At 40.5% G+C, this 23047-nt stretch overlaps 3 protein-coding genes across 4 annotated transcripts; 1 reads left to right on the top strand and 2 right to left on the bottom strand.

The window, feature by feature from the left end:
* Positions 1-113: 113 nt before the first annotated feature.
* Positions 114-4923, bottom strand: vps28 (VPS28 subunit of ESCRT-I). The gene is made up of 10 exons (XM_029514533.1): positions 4878-4923; positions 3504-3567; positions 3395-3423; positions 3178-3215; positions 2977-3066; positions 2763-2868; positions 2543-2644; positions 2098-2151; positions 1932-2023; positions 114-1307 (listed from the first exon to the last, which is right to left on the bottom strand). The coding sequence occupies exons 2-10, from the start codon at positions 3541-3543 to the stop codon at positions 1187-1189; spliced, it is 672 nt and encodes a 223-aa protein (XP_029370393.1). The 5' UTR covers positions 3544-3567; positions 4878-4923; the 3' UTR covers positions 114-1186.
* Positions 4924-5130: 207 nt separating this feature from the next.
* On the top strand, positions 5131-7290 carry aunip (aurora kinase A and ninein interacting protein). Of its 2 annotated transcripts, none has more exons than XM_029514033.1 (4): positions 5131-5266; positions 5514-5606; positions 5798-5954; positions 6118-7290. In XM_029514033.1, the coding sequence occupies exons 2-4, from the start codon at positions 5535-5537 to the stop codon at positions 7131-7133; spliced, it is 1245 nt and encodes a 414-aa protein (XP_029369893.1). In that variant the 5' UTR covers positions 5131-5266; positions 5514-5534; the 3' UTR covers positions 7134-7290. The 2 variants fall into 2 exon arrangements, with proteins under 2 accessions (XP_029369893.1, XP_029369894.1); XM_029514034.1 differs by having other exon boundaries at positions 5166-5254.
* A 2-nt stretch (positions 7291-7292) lies between these two features.
* cap2 (cyclase associated actin cytoskeleton regulatory protein 2) lies at positions 7293-22127 on the bottom strand. Its single transcript, XM_029514032.1, has 13 exons — positions 21922-22127; positions 19050-19177; positions 18830-18930; positions 17387-17464; positions 13181-13324; positions 12751-12836; positions 12447-12552; positions 9892-10081; positions 9308-9477; positions 9084-9207; positions 8910-8992; positions 8442-8582; positions 7293-8332 (listed from the first exon to the last, which is right to left on the bottom strand). The coding sequence occupies exons 2-13, from the start codon at positions 19165-19167 to the stop codon at positions 8249-8251; spliced, it is 1425 nt and encodes a 474-aa protein (XP_029369892.1). The 5' UTR covers positions 19168-19177; positions 21922-22127; the 3' UTR covers positions 7293-8248.
* Positions 22128-23047: the final 920 nt, after the last annotated feature.

Below are 23047 nucleotides of genomic sequence, written 5' to 3'. Positions count from 1 at the left end.
ATCCATCTTCCTCTTCTGACTTTTACTTATCACATCATAAATTGAACATTTTTAACATCACAAGACAAACACAGACACAAATTTGGAGGTAGATTTTTAAACTTTATCTCTAAAAAGATGTTACATGCTTTTATTTAAAAATCAAATCTATTATTTACAATGATAACTCTTAATGAATATGTTCTCCCTAATGCTGTTTGAGAGTAGAAACATATTTAGTAAGCAAAACAAGGAAGGAGTGTGAGCACCTCACTTTTGCCCGCTTAATGTGGTAAAACCCTCATTACTACAGGAAAAATGGATTAGGTGTGTTAACAGAAGACAATATGCAGACAAATAAACATAATGATGAACAATCCAACTTTTTCCTTCAACCAAAGCTTCAAAGATTCACTTGAAATTCAGTCTAATTATCTTCAGAATCGAAACAATTATTTCAACTGTATTTTATCAGGTAATTGACAGACAAAGCAGATGTTTACCTATAAGGGCTTGCTTCACTCTACTGACAAACTCTATTGTAGGATTATACAGTAAAAATATATTATACAGTAATAGAAAACAATGATGGTACACAGAACAAAACACACCCAGGTTGCAGATAGTGGATACAGTGAGGGTACCAAAAAGAAAAAAAAAATATATATATTCATCTTTCCCAATAATATAAAGGCTTTGGCTGTCGCAACCTTTTCTTCATGTGCAGAATTTTTCCCAGTATAATTCATTCATGCTTCTCTGTTTGTGTTCTGCAAAACTTAAGTATAAAATTAGATATTTTTTTAAAATTACAGTACAAAGTCAGAAGCAAACTGGTTTGTCAAGATCAGAACAAACAACCAATGTTGAAAGATTTATCACACAATTTTGGCTAGAAAACATGTCAAGGAAGCATCTCAGAGCACAGAGAGAGCCCAGTGAGCAAGGTTGCAGGCAGCATGATGTACCACAAACAGTAGAGTATACTCTACAAAGTAGCAGAGTTTGAACTGTACACAGCATAGATATAGACACAGCAATCAAACTTAGAGACAGAAGGGGGCGACAGCAAAGCGAAAACGTGTACCCCAGACTTCTAATCCAATCCCTAACAAAAAACATAATGAGAAAGTGGAATATTTTCCTTTAACTTAGCAAGTATTAGAGTCAAATTTTTGGACAGATGGCTCTGTGATGTAGAGCTGCTTTAAGAGGAGTGGAGGAAGCGGTTGAAGGCGTTATAGGCTGACTCCAGGTCAAACAGCATCTGGCGCACCTGATTATCATCCAATTCATCTGAGGCAGACATGCTGCTCAGGGTGGTCAACCTTCGAAGAAAAAAACAAAACAAAAACAAAAACAAAAAAAAAAGGTTGTAAAATAGGATAGTTGAGAAAGAAACATACAATTTATGTTTAGATTAAGTGAATGTAAAGGAGCTGAGTTATTTTGAAAGAAAAATGATCATAGCAAGGCTAAGTGCATTGCTGTTAGGGATCAGTGCAGCTATTTTAGCCATCTCAGATTTTCTTCAAGCTCACGGAAGTCAACAGGACAATTCCACTTCTTATCATAACAACTTTGAATGAAAAGTTATTATGATGATAATCTACTTAGTAGATTATGAAATTGTTGTAAATTCTGATTCTCTCAACTCAAAAGGTGCTTGAACATATTCTATATTATGAAATAGATTAAATGACCAGTAGGTAATGTGTAATCCACTTGTGAAATGTTGAAAAGACAGAGTAGGACAAGACAAAGTTCTTACTCTAAGTTTTGCCACATGTGTTGCGCAGAATTTATTCATGACTAACACTGTCTGCACATGCTATCGGTGCTTTGTTTACCTCTCAGCAAAACCACACCTGAAGAAAATATATGTATTAAGTTAGCACTGAACTAGCATTTGGTGTAAATCCATAAATACTACATGGCACCACGCAACTAACCAGAGGCTGACTTTGTCCTTAGCCTCTGAGTCTGGAGGCATGTTGCTCATTCTGTTCATGGTTTCCATCAGCTCCCTCAGGTCTGGCTGGATCTGGGCCAAAGGAACACAAGAGTCAGATACATACTTAAAATCCAGTATGTGATGTCTGTACTTTTCACATTTACCTCATCCATTGCCCTGATCTCCAGTCTCAATTTGTCCATCACAGTAATGAAGAGCTGAAAGTCAAAAAATATGAGACACAGAGTTGACACACAATGAAGCAATATTCAACATATGCTCCAAATTCCCCAGTCAGCGACATGTCAATAATAGTCTTTCAGAGCATAGCACTGTAAGTCATCTGATCTTATTAGTTTGTCTAATTTTATGAGTCGATTTAAAAGCTGGCTGTGAACAGAGCTGGCAACATCAACTGACGTTTTCAATAGACTGACCAGAAGAAGAGCCAAACAACCTGAAGCAGCTTTAACCACTTAGTGTTGAACTGAACTGAACACACTATATCATTTTATCAAAAATATGGCTATTATTTTTCTGGAACACATCCAAAATAAGTCTCCACTTTAAATCAACTGTTTAATATGATAGAGGGGAGAGAGGACGTACAGAAACAATATCTGCAATGCAGCGGTTCAGGTTGCCCTTGTCATCCTTGATAGTGATTGGCCGATCTTCCTTAATTCTCTCCATTGCTAGTGGACAGTCAAGCTATTAGACAAAATGACAAAAGCAAGATCCTTACTTAGACCTTACCATAGAAATAAATATATACAATAACTTTAGACACATGGGTGTAAAATAATTTTAAGTCCAACTCAAAACTTACTCTATACTTTCTGCAGAAGTCGTCAATGGAGCCTACGTCAGAGCCCTGTACCTGTTTGAAAGCAGCCTTATACTGAACCAAGAGTCTGGAACAGGAGCCAGTGTACCTGAAACAGACAAATCCTCCAATTTATTACAAAAATATACCATTGGAGTTCCAGGTGATATTTATGTTAGTCATTTAAGCACAACATATAAATTCAGCTATAACTCACTCATTAGGCGTAACACAGTCTTTGATATATGCCTTCTCAAGGGCCTGCAGGGTCTTGACAACAGCAAACAACTCAGCCATGTTATCATACCTTTAGAAACATGGGTGAAAATGAAACGTTACAGCACTTCCACATTATGACTCCTGTGGTAATACTGCATTCATAGTTAGCTGGAAATCAGAAAGGTAATTTGGCACTTACTTTTCTCGTTCTCTTGCATTTTTGTATAATTTCACTTCCTAAAAAGATATGATTTGTCATTAGAGTTATTCTGGCTGATAAGGTTTAGTTCTCTTCCAGTAAGATTTTGGTTCAGAAAAGCTAGTCATTAAAATAAGTGTAGTTTGATTTAGGATAGTTTAGAATCAAAATACTGTTTTTCAATCCCTAACTAAAGCATAAAAATTTTAATATTTACCTCATATAACTCAGGTTTATTGGCAGGAGCTGAAGGGAAAAAAATATTAGTTTGGCTTACATTTGTTCCCATTTCCTGAAAGGATGTTGCTACAATTTTTTTGTCTCACCTCCTCCTACACCTCCTGTAACTGGTATCCCATGGAACATGTTGCTGATATATCAGAACTTTATCTGCAAATAGAAAAAACTGGTTAATAATTTGTCACTACAGTTATGTCATAAACTAAACAGAAAAATAGATCATCGTGTTCTCATCTGGCACAGTCAATGTCTTTTCAGAGTTGTTTTGTATTTAAATGTTTTTCCCCCCAGGGCCTGTATTATCTTAGCATATAGGTGTGTCTCTCATTGTTGTACTTTTGTCACACGCTGCTGAAGTTGTTCTTACAGCCCCACACTGAACATGAATGTAACTAACAAATAATACTGAGATGGTTCGAATAGAAAATATTATTTGATTTTCTCTTTTAGCTATTGATGCCAATAAGATGTAAGGAGAGCACTGTTCAATAAAAAAGTGTTAGTGAAATTCTCTTCTATCTCTGACATGTTTGTTCTGACCTGTTTGTTAAATAAACAATAGCATGGGTGCAACATACTGGAAATATCAAATACCAATAAGTGTGCCTATTGTTTAGGCTACAAGAATGCACCAGCATTCAGGTAAAGATATTTATAGCACTGAAATGTTGTACAATTTGCTAAATTAACAGTTATACATGTCCCTTGTCAGGTTTATAGCACAGCTAAAATCTGAACTTGATATCTAAACTACAGCTACTATGGCTATTCATTAACTCATTTATTAGCCCATCAACAGAATCGACAAATATTTTGATTATCATTTCAATCACAAAAAATACACACGCTCATCTGATCAAACTGTTCTGTGAGGATCTTTCTCTTACGGCATGTAATCGTAAATGTCAATATCCAATTTTAGAAAACAAAAACGACACGAATGTGAATTTGTGAATATATGGTGAGCATTTTCGATATTTTGAAGCTCTTTATAACGTTTGTTTGTTCATTAGTAAAATGGTCTTGAGAAAAATCGTTGGCCCCGCTTTAGCTTCAGTTTCTTTACAGTTTGTAAGGGCGACTGAGCTAATTACGTATATGTAAATATTTACCGTGCACCAGTTTAGTACCAGCTACATGTCAAAAATCTCTACTGACCAATAACACTGACCCAGTGATTCAACCCCACTAATGATTGGGGGAAAACATTTTACTGAACAAAGATCGTCATCTTTCGGCATTTTATAGTGTCGAAATGGCTAGCCTGAAGTTAGCCGATTGAGCTAGCTCGTTAGCACTTCCTTTTCGATGTATGCACGGAGCCCCTACGGGTCGTTGTTTGTAACACCAGGCTTTGTATTATCGACCATCGCCGTGGCGTGAACTAGTATAGTCACACAATTTGCTGCTTTACTTCAAACCGAGTGTTTAATCTGTGAATTTAAAGCTACTTCACTCACCCTCTCGGCAAACTGACGTGACGTCAATGTAAACACACCCTTCTGCGAGGACCAGAAACGTCAGAATATTAGCTGTTCATCGCGCCTTACTAAAAATTAAATAGATGTTAAAATTGGCTCTAGTGATTGAATGTACGTTATTTATTTTTGTTCTATTTAAATTTTATATTTTAAACGACCCATTGTAGTAAGTAAGGGTTTAAAAGTTTGACCACATTTGATTGATTTAAATAAGTCAGTCGTCATCGGTGGCCCATCACCAAGGCGCCAGACTCAAAAACCAGGAAGGAGGAAGGTTTTCCGAACAGAGACGGTGTTTTAGCTTATATCGGTTTAAGTAAAGCCAGCCGGAACCTGCAAACATCTCTGTGGAGGAGGTCAGTTAATTTGTGAGTAGGTTCTTCTGCTTTTAATTGGAGGGCTCTGTAATGTTGTGAATGAATACAATCCAGCTCGGTGAAATGATGGCGGAGAAACAACAGCCGGGAGGTGTCGGCTCATTTAAACGTTAACAGACAAACAAGTAGTGTTTGAAAACCACGATAAGAGAAATACAATGCTGCTCATAATGCACTTACGTTGTTTGCTTTCTCATATTTACAAAACCCATTTTTATGATGCTTTAATGCATTGCAGATCTTTATTTTCCTCTTCGCCATGAAGAACTCCGAACCAGAGGAGTGTGGTGTTTGGCTGGATCCAGTGCAACTTAAAAGAAAAGCCAAACAGGTAGCTGGAAACCATGTCTCACTAAATAAATTCTTACTAAATGTCTGTTTTGTTCCCTCTCAATAACCCAGTGAGTTAATTCAGTTCGTAACTCGTTTACAGTATGTATACCTACTTTAAGTATATCACCGTTATTAAGAGACAGTATCTTATCAACAAGCACCATATATTTACTGTGCACATTATTTCAGAAACGTCCTTTCCGTCCCATTTCCAAACTGCTGAATCCCTTTGCTGATGGTGGTGGATACAGTTTGGCTGTGGCTCTCAACTTTACTCAGACCAAAATAGAAATGCCAAAGACCAAGCAGAGCTCTATATCAGCCTTCTTCATACCTCAGCGCAGAGGTAAGTTAAAAGGACATTGTTTTAGGATTTTTGTCATCTTGAGAAAAATCAGGAAGAAACTCAGAAAGCTGCTCACTGACCAGTGCTAGAATTGCTTAATAAATGACCACTGGTCATCTCTCAATATGTTAACTTAATACTTGCTTCTTCTCTCTGTCGAAAGTTCTCAATAAGATGTCAACTCCTGAAGTACCAAATGTGGATCCAGCACTGTCCTCCTCAGGATTTACCTCAACTACACTTACACCTGCTGCACCAGGGTCAAAAAGAAGAAGAGAAATGTATATTGAAAAGCCAGGCGTGGATTGTGAGAGGAAAACTGAAAATGTGACTGAGCTTGAGGGAACACTGTGGCAGGAGCAAAGTGAAACAAGCCACATACCTTTGCAAAGCATTTGCTGTGAATCTGAAGAAGAGCAGTCTGAGGAGTTAAATCCCCCACAGTGTAAAAGGAGATGCACTGACACCTCTACATTACCAGATGACAGTCAGCTACCTCCACAAGCATGGAGTCAGGACCCTCAGTTCAGCCATAGCCAATATTCAGAATCTGAACTGACTGGTCAGAAAAACACCACAGTGACAAACTTGAATGACTCTGAGCCAAGTTTCCTCAATGGTCTAAGTGAGGGAGCCTTTGGATTTGAGATGGATCTGAAGGGGAAAACCTCGACTCAAAAATCATTTACAGGCTATCATTCTTGCCAAATGGAGGATGATAAAGAAAACAGCAGAATTGTGTATTCTCGGTCTCCATGTGCGCACACATCTCTCGTTCGTACTAAACCACATTTGGATTGCAAGTGGGTAGAATCAAAAACTGCATCGCTACGAAAACACACCACTAATAAATTGTGTAAGAAGGTTGATAGAGATGAAAACTCTGCGCCACAGTTCAAATGGACAAAACCAAGTAGCTCTCCATTGAAAAAACAAGCACCACCACAACAGCAAACCAGAGAAGATGATGAGGACAGTCTGGCCTTGTTTACCCAGGACTCTGTAGGCTTCAGGGTGATAGCACATAGAGATCCACAAATCCAGAGTCCTTTGAGAGATCAGAGTAATGTAAGCACTGGGGTTGTAAAAGCTACTGCCTACAAGTATTTGACCGAAGATGAGGAAGATATGATGCTTTTTACTCAAGACTCTCAGGGAAACATGGTGATCAAACACTGAAAGTTACATCGGAAAGGAATTAGTTGTTTGTGGATTGTTCTTTACATCTTACCTTACCTTTAGCCCGGTACCTTTAGAAACCGGGCTGATTCTGTTGGTTTTCTTTTCTCTCACTTAATCTGTATATATTTTATATTTGTAATAATAAACAAGCCAGAACTGAGTTTTTCCTTTATTTTAAAAATGATACACAATGACATTGAATTGTTTTCATGTAATTTTTTTTTTTTTTTTGTATTAGTGGTGTACACTCTTCTTATGCTGGTGCAATCTTAGTGGTGGTGATCTACAAAGAAATAAGGTGATGCTGAAGTGCTCAAGCGGAGAAATTACCCACTACTGTCAGTAATTTAAATCATAAAAGAAATTGTACTTGATTAATTATTTGGATCAGCTGATTTCATGTCTCCTGCAGAACAAAGATTACTGTCTACATAATGCTTTGATAGGACAGACAACAAATGGTATTACTGCAAAGTGTAGTGAACACTGTTCTATCAACTTCACTCATTGCTACCATGCACTATACACATAGAAAGAGGTAATTAAGGTACAATGCATTAGATGGAAAAGTAAGAAATAGATCCCCAAATGTACTTATTCTTGTCTGCTTGACCACTGAAAGTTGCATATACATGTTATATCTTCATCAGTTTTTGGTTTGTTTGGTTTTTTTTTTTTCAATTTGTAATTGCAGGTGTTAATCCCCAAATATTTAGCGGATAATGAGGTTTGTTGATGAGAAGATTGTATAGTAGAGTCTTGTCTTGTAGAGTCTTCATCTTTCAACAAATAGATATTCTTACATAAATAGCTTTATTGCTATGGCACAGAAATTCAAGGATGTAAAGATATTAGGTTTATATGAGTTAACCTTCATGTGCATTTATGCTGTGGGGAAGTGTTTTAGTTGAAAGGAAAAGACAACTTATTAAATACATCATTACAAACAGAAGCTTCAAGGCGCTGTAGGAGCAGATCATGAAGTGATAGTACAGTCACAGTGACTGGATCAATTGTAAATATTTTGAGGCCTGTGAAGAAAACTAATTTTCTCATCTTTAAGATTCAATGAATTAATGGTGACGGAAAGATGAGGATGATGGGGCGTCGAATCAGCCGGCAATTTCAGTGGGTTCTGTCACCAGTTTGGAACCGTCCCAAACCGTCTTGAACTGCTCTGGGACTGGAAACTCTCTCTGAAACAACCAAGAAAATGACAAAAAATGCAAATACATACAAAAATTCTAGGGCCAAAAAATCCCAGACTTATCGTTTCTTTCCCTGCTTCTAATCTCAGACACTTACGTAATCATCTTCTTCTGGTATCAGGATGTTCATCTCAGAGCTCTTGGCACTCACAATGTCACAGCTGAGGGAGTCCTTACTCAGGTAGACCTGGCAGCCCTCGGTCTTGTTGATGGAGATAGTGGGGACTTTTCCCAACACCTGCAAGACAGAGATTTTACTGACATCTTCTTATGCCATAATTTTCACACGCAATACATAAATGACTCCAAAGCTGTTTTCATATAAGGAAGGATATAACCCATGTGACATCTGCATTCAAAGCCATTTGTACACAGTCAAATTAAATTAATGTATAAATGAAGTTGAATTAGACATTATCCATCTCTTAGTATTTGTGTTCAGTTTACAGTTTTGAATATTTAGTTTGCATTGAAAGCTACTCTGGTGATGGAGTAAAATAGGTATCAGCCACGACACCCAGTCTTTATACTTTCACGTCTTTTAGCTCCGTTTGTGAACTCTTACCTGTAACTGAATTGCCTTGGAGTTGATGATCTCCACGATCCCGACCACATTCTCAAAAACCAGACCCAGCTTCTTACAGTTGTCTGGGGACATTGAACATTTACAAAATTTTAATAAGAAATTCTAAATGTCATTAAAAAAACAAGACTTTCAGTTTGCTTGAAGGCAGCTCACCTATAATGATGGAGTTAATTTTGCCCTTTATCTGCACAGTGGAGTTGTTACAGCTGAAGACATAGACCACCTGTTTGAGCTCCGTCTCCTCAATCAGCAGGTCGTGTTTCTCCTCAAAGTTTTCCTGCGACAAGGGGATAGATTCAGTCAATAATCTGCGAAACAATGTGATTGGTTTGATTAAGGGATTAAGCCCTGAAAGTCGAAGTAAACTTTTCACATACCACCCTCCATTTCTTCCCCTCCAGCTCCAGCAGAGGGGGTCTTTGCTGGATGGTTGCTTTCGATGAGCTCGCAGTCCCTGAGGATTTGGTTTTGGTTTTGATCTCTGCTGATTGAGAGCGCAGACTTGGGTTCTTGTGGGTCTTCTGCTTATCTGACACATGCTTCAAACCTACACACACACACACACACACACAGGAATTACAGGTTGTATATCGGACAACATCGAGGCTTTCAGACAAAGCTAAGGTTGTCGGTCATCTTGGTGAAGTTCTAAATTTTTTCTCATTATGTTTAATTTATTTGGTCTACTGCCTAAAAACAGTTAAAGATTTCTATCTTTAACTATTTTTACAGACATTCAACATTTTAAGATATTTAATATAAGAAATTAGAAAATTGAAGCTCATAGTGAAGTTTCAGGCAGGACCACACTCAACCACACTTCCTCTGGGTTAAGTTAAAATTATGATTTGCGCCATTTCTAAAAATTTTAATGAGGGTGTCATCAATGTATGCTCAGAGATACTTGCAGCCTCCCCTGTTGTTTGTCATTAGTTTTTTGTTGCCCTCTGAATGAACCCACCTTTAGTGATGTCCATGCCCTGGTTGAGCTGAGCAAACAGAGCTGAGTGCTGTGCTGCCGCACCGCCTGCCTGAGGTTGGGAGTCACTGTCCGTGAAGACCGGAGGTGGGCCAGGTGGAGGAGGAGGAGGGGGAGGACATGGAGCACTGGAGTCAGAGGTTTCGAAGAGCGAAGCAGGAGCAATGGGACCCTGGGGAATGAAGAAAGCAACATTATTCACCTGAGGAAACAGATAACAGGTGCTTTGTGAATAACAACTGTAGTAATAGAGATTTCCAGCAGAGGAAGTGTTGCACAAGATATATACCAACACTTTTAATTTTCTTTTACTCTCTCCCAGGTATGGTAAATGAAAACAAATAAAAAAATATATAATATGTGTTGAATATTGCAAGCGGAATATATATAACCTGCTGAACTGTGAACAGTACATGTTGTCAACTAAAGAGTATTTCAGTATTTCATTTTTCATAAAATCAAATGATTCATCACTGAAAATAATCATTTGCTGCTTAGTTTGAGCGGGTTTTGCTTAAACAGGATGAGTTTGTATTGAGGTCTATCAGATCCTCTAACTAGCGCTCTACTGTTCTACAGTCAACATTGATGTGTCAGTGAATGCCACCTTTGGTTAAACTGATGAGCTGTGTACAGTAAAAGTGAGCAGTCATTTACTGACTGCCACAGTGAGGAGAACCAGACATACGCAGACTTGCTGCACAGCTGCCAGACACAGACACACACACCTACAATACCACAGGCGTTCAGAGGGTTGGACTGACACTTTACACACACTCCTGGTCACAGCTGAGACTACTTGACCTTTGACATGAGGCACATGTGTTGTGCACATCATAGATGAACAATGTGGAGCTGTTAGACCAGCTCAGCCACTGGATTAAAAACCAGCATGGTGTGTGTGTGTGTGTGTGTGTGCGCGCGTGCGTACACACAAAATAACTAGCTGTCTTCTTCTTTGTGTTCATGGCTACTTGTGTGTACATGTGTGAAAAAAAATCATTAAATTGGTGATGAGAAGCAAAAATTATATCCTGTTATATCCTGTGATTTCGACTTTTCAAGTATTTTTGCAGTTTTTATTGTCTTAGGTGATACAAGAAAGTGAATATTTTGTGTTTTTTTGATTGAATAAGCAATATGCAGACAATGTGTTTGATGATGGAAACAATAATTAGTTGTCCACCTTTAGACTCCAAGTAAAGTGAATTTGTGGTAAAGCACAAACATACGAAAACAACAGCAACAAAACAACTTCCCACTTCCCTTTGGTTCGAGGCTGCCACACATGACCTACAGCAGCCCACAGCAAACCAAACCAAAGCAAATATTTGAACAGTGAATTACCTTTATTTTTTTAAAGGGAAACATTTAAAAAGGAAAACAATTAGAGGGAATTAGCTCTCCTCCTATATTAGATGTTGTTTTGCCCCGTCTTGGACAAACAAATTTTATTCAGTAGGTTGTGTGTAAAGCCATGTGCATGTGTCAGCCTGAGCATGTCAGAGTAAAAGTGTGCCACTAAACGTCTATCTGGACAGCAGATGACGGCTGCGTTGAAGGGGGACCAGCCCTGCAGTTTAGGTTACGGCGTAGACTGCATGTGTACACAGGCCCTTTGTCAGGGCCCTTATGTTAAGAAAACCTCCATTCAAGTAAACCCTGAAGACCACCTGTTAGGAACACACACTCCCTTCCCTGCGCATACACTGTGGCCCCATACACACTTTAGCTTTGTCGTCTGACAGCAGGGACAACAGCTGACACACACACACAGCTAATGTGTATTCTCGGGTTTCTCAATGTAGAAAACACACGTGAGCACAGTTGCTGAACATTTTCTTTCAATTTCAGCATTAATCTAATCTTTTGATGGTAAACGAGGAGCTCATAACTTTGGGAAATATCTGGTAAGTAAGTGTGTTCCTGTTAAGTTAGCTTCGTTAAGGGTAAACTAAACCCTGTCAGTGACTGTGGTTTCATATTTAGTGCACAGTCACGAGAGTCTTTTGTGACTTCACATCTGCATTGAGATGCCAACATGAAACACAGCTCACTTATACATAAGAGTACGAGAGTAAGAGTGAAATGAAATGAGAAGCCCTTTTCCCAAAAAGATATGGAGGTCAAGAGTGCACTGAAAGATTTGTTTTGAAGCCATAGTACTCTCAGGGAGTCTGAATGCTGAGAAGTCCCTGAGCAGAGTGAGTGTGGGAGTGACAGGGGTTTCAACCACTGAGGAGAAGCTCGTTCATTCATTCATGCTCACTGCAATGGTTTATGTAAACAGTTGCTCCATAACTAAAAATGGAAGTGTATGCAAAAAGTAGGGTTTAATCCGGGCTGTGATGTAAAAATATCAAAGCCTGTGAATAGTAACGAAATGGAAACACTGCTAAGATACCAAAGAAATTGATTTAGGAGTGGTTTCTTGCAAACATACTTCACAGTTACATCCTTAGTGATGTGATGTATGACATAAGGTATGCAATAAATAAACTATATATAAAATGAAAATGTGATGCTTCTGCACTTACATTCTTGCTCCACACCAGTCCGGTGGTGTGGTGCTGTTTGATGAAGGACTGCATCTCGGTCCAGATTGACAGGTAGGAGTGCACCCATTCCACATGGCGCCTATCACTTGGAGAGCAAGGTGGGATGAGGGGATGAAAACAAAACGGAGGAACATGAGGGAGGGAATAGAGAAGCAAGGGCCATCAGTGTGAATCTCTTATTACATATAGACCACTTGGGTTTATCTAATTCGCAGGACTATGAAGAAAAATTCAAAACCATGTGCAGGTTCATTCTGGATAAGAACTGATGAGACAGATTTACGTTTCCTTGTAGTCCTTCAGCACTCTGTTGGTGTAGAAGGTAGCGGCATCATTCATCTCTTTCACATATGGACCCGGCTTCTGACACTGGGAGAGATAAGAGTTTATTATCAACACTTTCATCTAGCCTTTTGTCTTCCTCAGAAAAAAAAAGACTTCAAAATGATACATTGATATATATACTTAAAGGTCGAAGTTGGATATTTCCCTTCTGACAGAGACTTACACTTACCAGACCCAAAGCCAGAGTCTTTAGTGAAGAACTCAATTTTCATGTTAAACTAAATTATATTCACCTCAAAACCTAAACAGAGAGATTCTGTGGTAATCAGAGGTGGATAAACTAACATGTCCTTCATGCTCATATGTTGATGCACACCTTGTAATGTGTGTTTGTGTGCATGACAGAGCGTGTCTCTTTTATTCCTCACCACAGTGACCCAGCCGAGTGCAGGGATGCTCTCGCTGACAGCTGACAGGTGGTTGAAGAGGTTACTGCCGCGGTTTCGTTCTCTGAAGCTCTGAATCTCCTGAATGTGATCTGAAATTGGCTTCAGGAGGTCTTGTAGCTCTGTCTGCAGAAAAAAAAAAAACAACAACAACCGTGGGATTAGTTACAGCAGAGCAGGAGAGAAAGAAGAGATACCGGAGGACAAAAGAGTGAGGCAGGGGGGATGGAAAGTTGAAGTTTGAGTCTTGTAAACAATATATTGTATTGGAATCATTAATGAACTTAGTTAGGAGATAATCCTCCTCCACACTGGATACCATCTTTAACTGAACACCAAAGACTCCTGCATGCAGAGTTATCTTCGACGTGTTTTAGATACTTTGGATTTTATAACCCTTGCATTGTTTCCCCTCCTCGTCCATACCCCGCCTGCTCTCTGTGCCACTCAGTAATTCCTAAACTAGCCTACAGGACAGTAACTACTTTTATTAGCTGGAGCTTTTTTCCATTGGAACTTCCAGATCTCAGCTACTGTATCGCTCATCTCCCAGCTCCCCTCCCCATCGCGCCGTCCCTACAAACATTCCTCAGTTCATGGGGAGATCCCACTGGCCTTGTAAGGCATACCGCTCCTCCAGTGTTTACAGTTTACCTATCACACATGTGGCTGCACACACAGATTTAGGAGCACAATGTTTCATTGGTGACTTATTCAGCTTTCCTGTTTTGATCTGAAATGGACGGGATGCTATGTGAAACTTTTACTGCTAATGACCCATGACACAACTTTTTCTCTATTGAAATGGGCATCTGAAGACCAAACTACCAAAACAGCTTGGCACTGAACTCGCTGGTTTATTATGACAAATCAGTGTAGCTGGTTTGATAATATCTGCTGATAAATTACATAACCCTGATGTAATGTAACTTCTCAGGAGTATACAGCCTGTATGTGTATATGAGTGCACACAAAGATGTCTGTTTTCACTTTTATGCATTGTTTGTCTAAAATATGTAGCTATATGTGTGAGGTAATGATGTAAATGAAAATGTTTCTATAAATCCATGCTTGCGTGCAAAGGGGTGACAGAAACTGAAAAGAATACTTTCTTCATTTTTTCCACACAAATTCTTCCCACAATCAGATGCACATGATCTCCATAAGCTGAGATAGACGCGCCTTTCTCTGCTCTCCAGCTGCTTTTATTCTCACTAAATCCAGCTCTTTGAAGTGGTATTTCTAAAACAGATACAACACCACAGCAGAACAAGAGCTATTGCGTTTGCTAGGTAGGAATATAAGGGTCAGGTATGAACTCACGGGAAAACAATTAACCAGGTTCTCCCCATTCTAATTCAAATTGCAGCTAATATTTCTACTTTTAGTATTTATGCACCTACTCATTTTGTTCCATTTTTTCCAAGCCATCCATATGAAAACTAATGGATAATGGAAAATATGAAAGTATTAAGTTATGCAGAAAGGCTTCTCTCAGAGCGTTACATCATTACAGGATTATTATGACTGACTCAATGACATATAAGTATCGTTTGAATGTTTCTCATCAAAGTGAAGCTATTTAAGGATGTGGTCATGTATGGTACTTCCTAAAAGTAATGTGATTGACAAATGTTTTATCCCTCACTGCGTTAGAGACTAACAACAAGGCCATCACAGCTACTGAGTCAGACATCTGACTGGCCATAAATCATATTCTTCTAATTGCAAACGTACCAACGTCAGTCACCTGAACAGAGATGTGGGCCATAGTGGGCACAGACAGAGAGGGAATGAGCAAACAAGAGGATTAAAAGCGTCGGTTCACATCATTTGATGGGCAGTGAATGAGTTCAATGTGTTACAATACCACAGTGTCCGAGGCCTTGACTTCCTATACAAGCAGTGGATCAAAGGTACAGAGTGAAAGGCGACAGGGGGAGAACAACTGTAGGAGGTATTTTAACACTGTACAACTTCACAGCGTGTGTGTGTGAGTATGAACCACCAGGACCAGCAACACACACACACACATTCACCTACCGAGTTAACAGGCTAACCTAAAGTCACATTTGAGAGAGAGCGAGCATTAGAAAGTAAGGTGATAGCTATTTCTTTTCGTCTCAGACACTTTTTAACACACTCTCTCCCTCTATCTCTCTCTCAAACATGCACACACACACAAACTCACACACACACACACACACACACACACTCTGACAGCAGGCTCAAATATAGAACATGCCCATAAAAAGTCAGAGAGCACAACAGGACTGCACTGGAGAGGAAGGCCAGGGTTTGTGAGCAGCCTCTCTGTGTGTGTGTGTGTGTGTGTGTGTGTGTGTGTGTGTGTGTGTGTGTGTGTGAGACTAGTGAGGCACTGGTTAGAGTCACACACACTTTTCCTCCTCTGTGCAGATCGTAGTGAGAGCAGCAGATACAGACATGAATGAGGGAGACTGACAGATGTGCGTGTGTGTGTGCGTGTTTGTGTTTGTGTTGTTTTTGCACTTATGGTTTGTGGGAATTCAGGATATGTAAGAGTGTATTTAAAGTGTTTAGGGCATGCTGACTATATGGATGCCTGATGTCCTTAGCTGGCCTCCGTTCCTGTGGGCCTTAAGTTTTCTCAGAGGTGTTTACTTTAATCTGCCTTTTAGAAAACAGAAAAATTATATTTTACATCTTTCTCTTATTTTCCACCACTTATCTGTCGGGGGCCTTGGGTGTGCTGGAGCCAATCCAAGCCAACGTTCAGGGCAAAGGTGGGGTACATCTTTCGTATATGTTAAATTAATCTGCTCAGTTAAATTGCATATTGTTTATTTGTAACCCATCAATGAGAATTTTGCAAATATACAGCTGCATTTAGTCGTCCTGTGATGTCAGACTTAACATGAAGCATGACAACACTAAAAACCTTTTTTATCCCTATCATCAATCCAATATGGAATGGACATGGTGTGACACTGACGTTTTTCTTGAATGCTATCAAAAATGTCGTTGTGTATGACTGAAGAAGCATTTATGAAACATTTATGTTTTTGGTGCATCATGAGGCTGTCTTGTGTAACCTGTACTCTTGCAGGATTGTGTAAAACATTTTCAATTTTTCTGTTTTTTGAATTTAAGTGAAGTGAAGAGTTTCAAGAGAGAAGCAGAAGTTCCAAAGCTGAAATCTAGAGCTTAAGTGGACACTAATTAATTTAATGATCCTGTTTGTGGTTTTATTAATGGGAGTTTCTGAACACCCTCTTCCTCCACTTACCATGTCTTGTTTTACACTGGCTTTACACGGTTGTGGTGAGTTTCATGTCCACCACTCTCCTCTGTGTCACCCCGGCCCTCTCCTGGGTCAGTCCCTCTCTCTCTGTAAAGCCCCCGCTCTTTCCTTGTTTGCATTTCTGACAATCACTGAACGCTCTTTTCACCAACTCTCTACCAATGACCTGACAGATAGGGAGTAATCACTTCCTGGTAGGCTCTGTGGACCCTATAACACACACACACGCACACACACACAACGCAAACAGAAGGCCAATGGGATGATATCATATTGGCTCTCAAACACACACACAGCCCCCCCCCCCCTTTTCTCTATACGTGAACATGTTGGGAATGTGTTGTATTAGCATTTTCTTAGTCAAAGAGCAGTGTAATCCCTCTGTGAACAGCCCGGCCTGCTGGGGAACACAGGAGGGGAGGACACAGACTGACACATGGGACTCTGATACTGCTCATTGTGTTGTTAGTCTGTGGTTAAATGTGTAATATTTGCACTTTGTATCTGAATGTTGTGAGAATAGCATCACTGTTCTCCTAGTGCAACTACCTGTAAACATTTACTTACTCAGCTGTGAAACAGCAACATCATAGTGACAGTGTCAAGTCACATGATGAGGTTATTTCAGTCACTCTGAGCTGGTTGCTAATACCAGCACAGGGTATGAACACCAAAAATGCCCTTGATGAAACTTGATTCCTGTTTTTAGTATCAAACGTTGTATAACTGTTGTCTGCATCCAACAGGAAACTAAATGGCACGTATTGCATAACTTTGTGTCTTCCTTGTAAAGCCTACATTTGGAAGATTATAGGAAATGAGGAGAGAGACAGAAACAGGTTCCTCTCCCTCCTCCTTTAAGTGTTCCTATATCCAATCATAGACACAGTTATTGTCCATCATACCTGTGCAGGTTCCTGATGCGTGGCAGCCAATTTGAGGAAAGCCCGCTGAGTTTCCAGAGCACAGTTCACCATCTCAGCCTGTCAATGGTCAGAGTCACATGAGTTAGGATGATCATACAATGCAAAATGTACAAAGCGACGTGATCTAAAAGTTTTGAACGGCCTCTTTTGTGTTTTGCCAGTTTAGTCTCATGCCTATTAAACTATAACCAGTAAATCTGTCTGTCTGTATTGCACATTTAAAAGCTACAGACACACACACACACACTCACACACACACAGTTTTGGTTGATCCCAGCCAGCCGTGTCCTGTGTGTGTGTGTTTCAGACCTCCAGTTGCAGGCCAAGGGAACCACCAAGGAGGCTTTGTCCATAAAAGGAGCTCTACAAACTTAAAGAAACTACCTCTCTCTCCCACTCACACACTCCTCCTTCTCAGCCCATGCAGGGATGGAGGACATAGATAGAAATCTTCTCTCAAGGTAGAGAGGGAGAAACAGCCATTTTCTTCACATTCATTTCTCTCTATTGGCCTTCTGCTATGGAGCCCTCCCTCTTATTTTGGATATTTTCCAAGGATATCACACAGCTATTGTTGCCAGCTGGCTTAATACAAAACGCACATACAGTCCTAGTTGGGGCTCAAGCCATTACCAAATAGGAAGAGATGCTCCACTAGCATTTTGATTAATAACTCCAAGTTTAAAGTTCAGGCCTACTCCCACCCTTGGCTTTGCAGTGAACCGGAAAGCTTTGCTGTCACACGCACAAATGCACGTACTGCTTGGTTTCTACGTTCAGCTCCTGCCATACACTGATTACAATCCAGATCACATCCAAGAGGATCTACTTTGTTGATAAATCTACATTTAATGAGTTAAAGATAAAGGTTGGGAGAGAAGACACACTAGTTGCTTCCCTAGTACCAGTCTGTTTTAGAGAAAAGATCGAAAACTCGATATCATGCCTCAAGATACACTTGAATTCTCAGTTCATTTAGTAATTACAATCTAAAGCAACATCTAGACTGTGAGAAGGATTTAATGAAACAAATGTAAATGCGACATTACACTTAAAATAAACTCAGATAAATGTTTTGAAGGCCTGGAGTAAAAGGGGTAATCCACAAAATTATTATTGCACTTTCTTCAAATTAAAGGTTTGTAAGAGAAATCGATACAACGATCCTTTAAATCAACACGAATAATTTGGACTTGGCAAACAATAGATCGACAAACTTGCTGCTCTGTAACTGCAAATCGTTGCGACAGCAGCTGTTGTGTCATCTGTCTGTAACAGCTGCTGCAGCAACATGCGCATGTGTGTGCGTGATTGGACAGGTGTGATTCATGCTCCATCAGCCAACTTTTGTGTGGAAGAGGGAGATTTAATGCACCCAATATGTGGGAGTGAACATTTGTGTTTCACACATGAATCACTCACATGTTTCTCCACGTCGCTCCCGATGGCTCTGCTGTGCTTCAGGTAGTCTGACAGTGGACCTCGCAGCAGCATATCGAAGGTCTCCAGGCACTGAGGCAGACCTAAGCACGCAGGGAGAAAGTGTGAATGCTTAAATATGGCCCCTGCTTTTTTAACTTAAGAGCTGTTTGGCTCAGCCGCCCAAACCTCTGAGCCAGGCAGCTCTTCAGCCCAGACTCACCTCCATCCATGCCATTGACACAGCCCCCATTAGCCACGACACTGGACCCCTGCATGGTGATGGACATCTCCTCCAGGCGAGCCACAGCTCGCTCCAGCCGCTGCATCAAACCTTCCATGGTGACAAAACTGGAAGACAAAAGTGAGAATAGTTTGTTAGACTGTGCTGTTGTCTTACCGACCTCAGGCTGTTGATTTGTCTTGTCTTTTTTTACTCTGTTGATCCCAAAACTTCATGGTCAACCTGAAATGAACCTGAGATTCAATATCCAACTTTCTAGTTTTCAGAAAACTGGACCATGCCGGGAATAAAGTGTCACACCAAGTGTACCAGTATGATCTATTTGAACACTGTCTCAGTTTGAGCTGTCTGGTCCTCTGCCACAGTCACAACCACTGCCATGAACATGAACTTTTCACACGATTGGATTAAAGAGGGGACAGAGACTGGAGCCATGCAGAGTTATTGAGAACAAAAAACTAAAAGTAAAGTGAAAAAAGTAAAAAAAAGAAAAAAAATCATTGATAATACGATTTGTGTTGGGTAGATGAGATGCAAACAATAAAAGAGATGTGGATTGTACCAACATCAGTGTAACATCCATGATCGCACAGACGGCTCCAGATCAAAGTTCAAGACAATCCCATTGTAGATCGTATGAAAAGAAATCTATAACATTATCTAAATGCCACAAGAACAGACTGGAGATAGCTCACTACACTGTCTCCTTCTTTAACACTGACCAGTTATAAACCCTCACCGTGAGCCAATGCAGGACTATTTCCAATATTTATAAGTCAGCCATGTGGAATTCGATCCACCAACTCTTCGCATGTTTACGTAAACTACTGCTAGGTAACACAAACTTCCTAATCTGACACCTGCTACCTGTGTGTCCACACACAATGTAGTGGTGCCAGTATAAAAAATATCAGGAGGCTCTCTACATCAATATGGCAGCTAGCTCCAATATGCACACTGGCTCGGTCTTCTGCCTGTAATCTTTGTAAATTGTGTCTGGTAATTATGTGCTATGAATGGCAAACATCCTTACGGGCGTCATCAACTCTTCTCTCGGGAGAAATCTCTTGTTAGTGCCAGATGCCTGAAGCAGGACTCAGCTGCTATTTCTGCTCTCTGGGTCGCAGCAAATCTTAGGCAAGACCTGAAACCTGGAAAGCTGGACGTGGGGTTGATATCAAGTGCACAACAAGTCGCATATGCACCAACAACGGCAGCTCTGATCCAGTTTATTATTATTTGTTATGTTAAGAGATGACTTCTTCACTTCTGCTGTTGGTCAGTTAGGAAGTGACCCTTTACAAACATCCATAACATCAGACTGGGTGACTTTAAATCTTCTTATGAACTCCTGAGTATTGATCTGTAAAGTAATGATGAGTCATTTATTCCTCATTCATGAGACTGGTAGTTAAATATTAGCTCTTAATAAATTCAATTTTCTGACATTAAACTACTGTATTAGATCAATTTCCAAACACTTGACTTAATCACTGTCTCATTAAATACCAATCTCAAACTTTGTTCAAAATCCAAAGAAGAGAATTATCCAGAAACTGCCCAGTTTATGTTGTAAAGCAGCCAAACTCTCCATGGCAATGCAAAGACATAGCCAGTGATGTTCCTTTAACTTTTCATGGAGACTGAATTCATTCACCCCATCACAAAAGCTGAATGGGAAACAGCTAAGATGAAGATGCCTGCTGGTCGTATCAGAAATACACTTCTGTCGTTAAAAAGAGAAGAAACAAACAAAACAAAAAACAGAATGGGACATATCATTCATCTTCTTATAATTTATGCAGAGTCAACACTGATCTCCTATACTAAAGCATTGCTCGCTCTGTTTTTCCAGACAGGTGGCCCATGGTGTCTGCCACATAAAGACCCCAGACCAAAATCAACAGCTGAGACAGCGGACGGACTTCAGCCGGAGCTGTATGTGTCTCCTGAACCCTTTGGTCTGGTATCTGATCTTTGGGGCTAAATTGGGCCACAGTCTGCTGCTATGGGCTGAATGAAAGCTGCTCTAAAGAAGCTCTCACTGGCATGTGCTGTACTTTGGGACTTTGGAGAAGATAAATCTTGCTAAATAAATATTTTGGTTAGAATAGTGTTTATAGTGAATTTACTTTACTCTTGCTCATACAACCACGAAGGCAGGAAGCTGTGACATCACTGTAAAAACTGCTCTGGCACCTTATTGTTTGTGGAAATAAATATGGAGGTTGGCAACATGAACAAAAAAACATGCTGCAATAAATGTAGGTATTAGTTTATATAGAACATCTACAGACAAGACGGCATCACTGTAAAACTGATCCATGGGTCAAAACAGAGCTTTTATTTTGGGGTCTGGAAGAAACGTTTGATCATCAGATCTATCTGAGCTCTTCCTGACTTCCTGTCCATAAAGGAGATAAGTCAACTGAGAGGTCCACAAACTACCTGGACCATGAGGTGAAATTCTTTTTGTGAACTGTTTGAACAAAAAAAACAACAACAACTTTGAATCTTCACAGTCCATAATGGATAATCAGAGACATTACTGTCGTGGTCTGACTGTAGGTGACTCATCAGTCTGAGGATGATCCTTCATGCAGTTGGCGCACTGACAGCCTGACCCCCCTCAGACCTGATGCCTCATGATCCGGATCACACTCCGGAGGGGAAAGATTAAAAAAAATGCGCCCAAATGTGAGAAATGGTGGTGCGCAGACAGCAGGTGGAGACTGTCCGGATGTTTGAGCGCAGACCTCACACCCCTCCTGCAGGACTTTGGCCCCCCCAGACCCCAAAACCAACGAAACTTAGCGATCGGATTTAGACGAGCAGTACAGAGACATCTTACCTCCTTTCTGCGGTCCGCAGTCGGTTTGTCTGTCAGTATCCGGACGGACTGCTGTCTGTGCGCTGTTCCGTGCTGTCCTTCTTCACAGCACCGGGACTCTTCCGGGATGTCCTAATTAAGACACACGGGGGCCCGAGAGACACTCAGCGTGCAGAGACCGGGACCGGGACTCAGTGCCGGACTATCTCCTCCGGGGCGGACGGACATTTACCCCGCAGGCAGCAGGGCAGCCCCAGAGAGCCCCGCTAAAAATAGACCAGTGATTGACGCTGCAAGGACTACAGGCTGCTGGCTGGTCACCATCACCACCATCACCACCACCACCATCATCATCATCATCATCATCATCATCATCATCATCATCATCATCATCACCACCATCACCACCACCATCATCATCATCATCATCATCACCACCACCACCATCATCATCATCATCATCATCATCATCATCATCATCATCATCATCATCATCACCACCATCACCACCACCATCATCATCATCATCACCATCACCACCATCACCACCACCACCATCATCATCATCATCATCATCATCATCATCATCATCATCATCATCACCACCATCACCACCACCATCATCATCATCATCATCATCACCACCACCATCATCATCATCATCACCACCACCATCACCACCATCACCATCATCATCATCATCATCATCATCACCACCATCACCACCATCATCATCATCACCATCATCATCATCATCATCACCACCACCACCACCACCATCATCATCATCATCATCATCATCATCACCATCACCACCATCATCATCATCACCATCATCACCACCATCACCATCATCACCACCACCACCATCATCATCATCATCATCATCATCATCATCATCATCATCATCACCACCACCACCACCACCATCATCATCATCATCATCATCATCATCACCATCACCACCATCATCATCACCACCATCACCATCATCACCACCATCACCATCACCATCACCACCATCATCATCATCACCATCATCACCACCATCACCACCATCATCATCACCACCATCATCATCACCACCATCACCACCATCACCACCATCATCATCACCACCATCACCACCATCACCACCATCATCATC

Source organism: Echeneis naucrates, chromosome 11, assembly GCF_900963305.1.
Source record: "Echeneis naucrates chromosome 11, fEcheNa1.1, whole genome shotgun sequence".
Taxonomy (NCBI): domain Eukaryota; kingdom Metazoa; phylum Chordata; class Actinopteri; order Carangiformes; family Echeneidae; genus Echeneis; species Echeneis naucrates.
The sequence above is the reverse complement of the archived record's forward strand: the minus strand, read 5'-3'. Positions and strand labels throughout refer to the sequence as shown.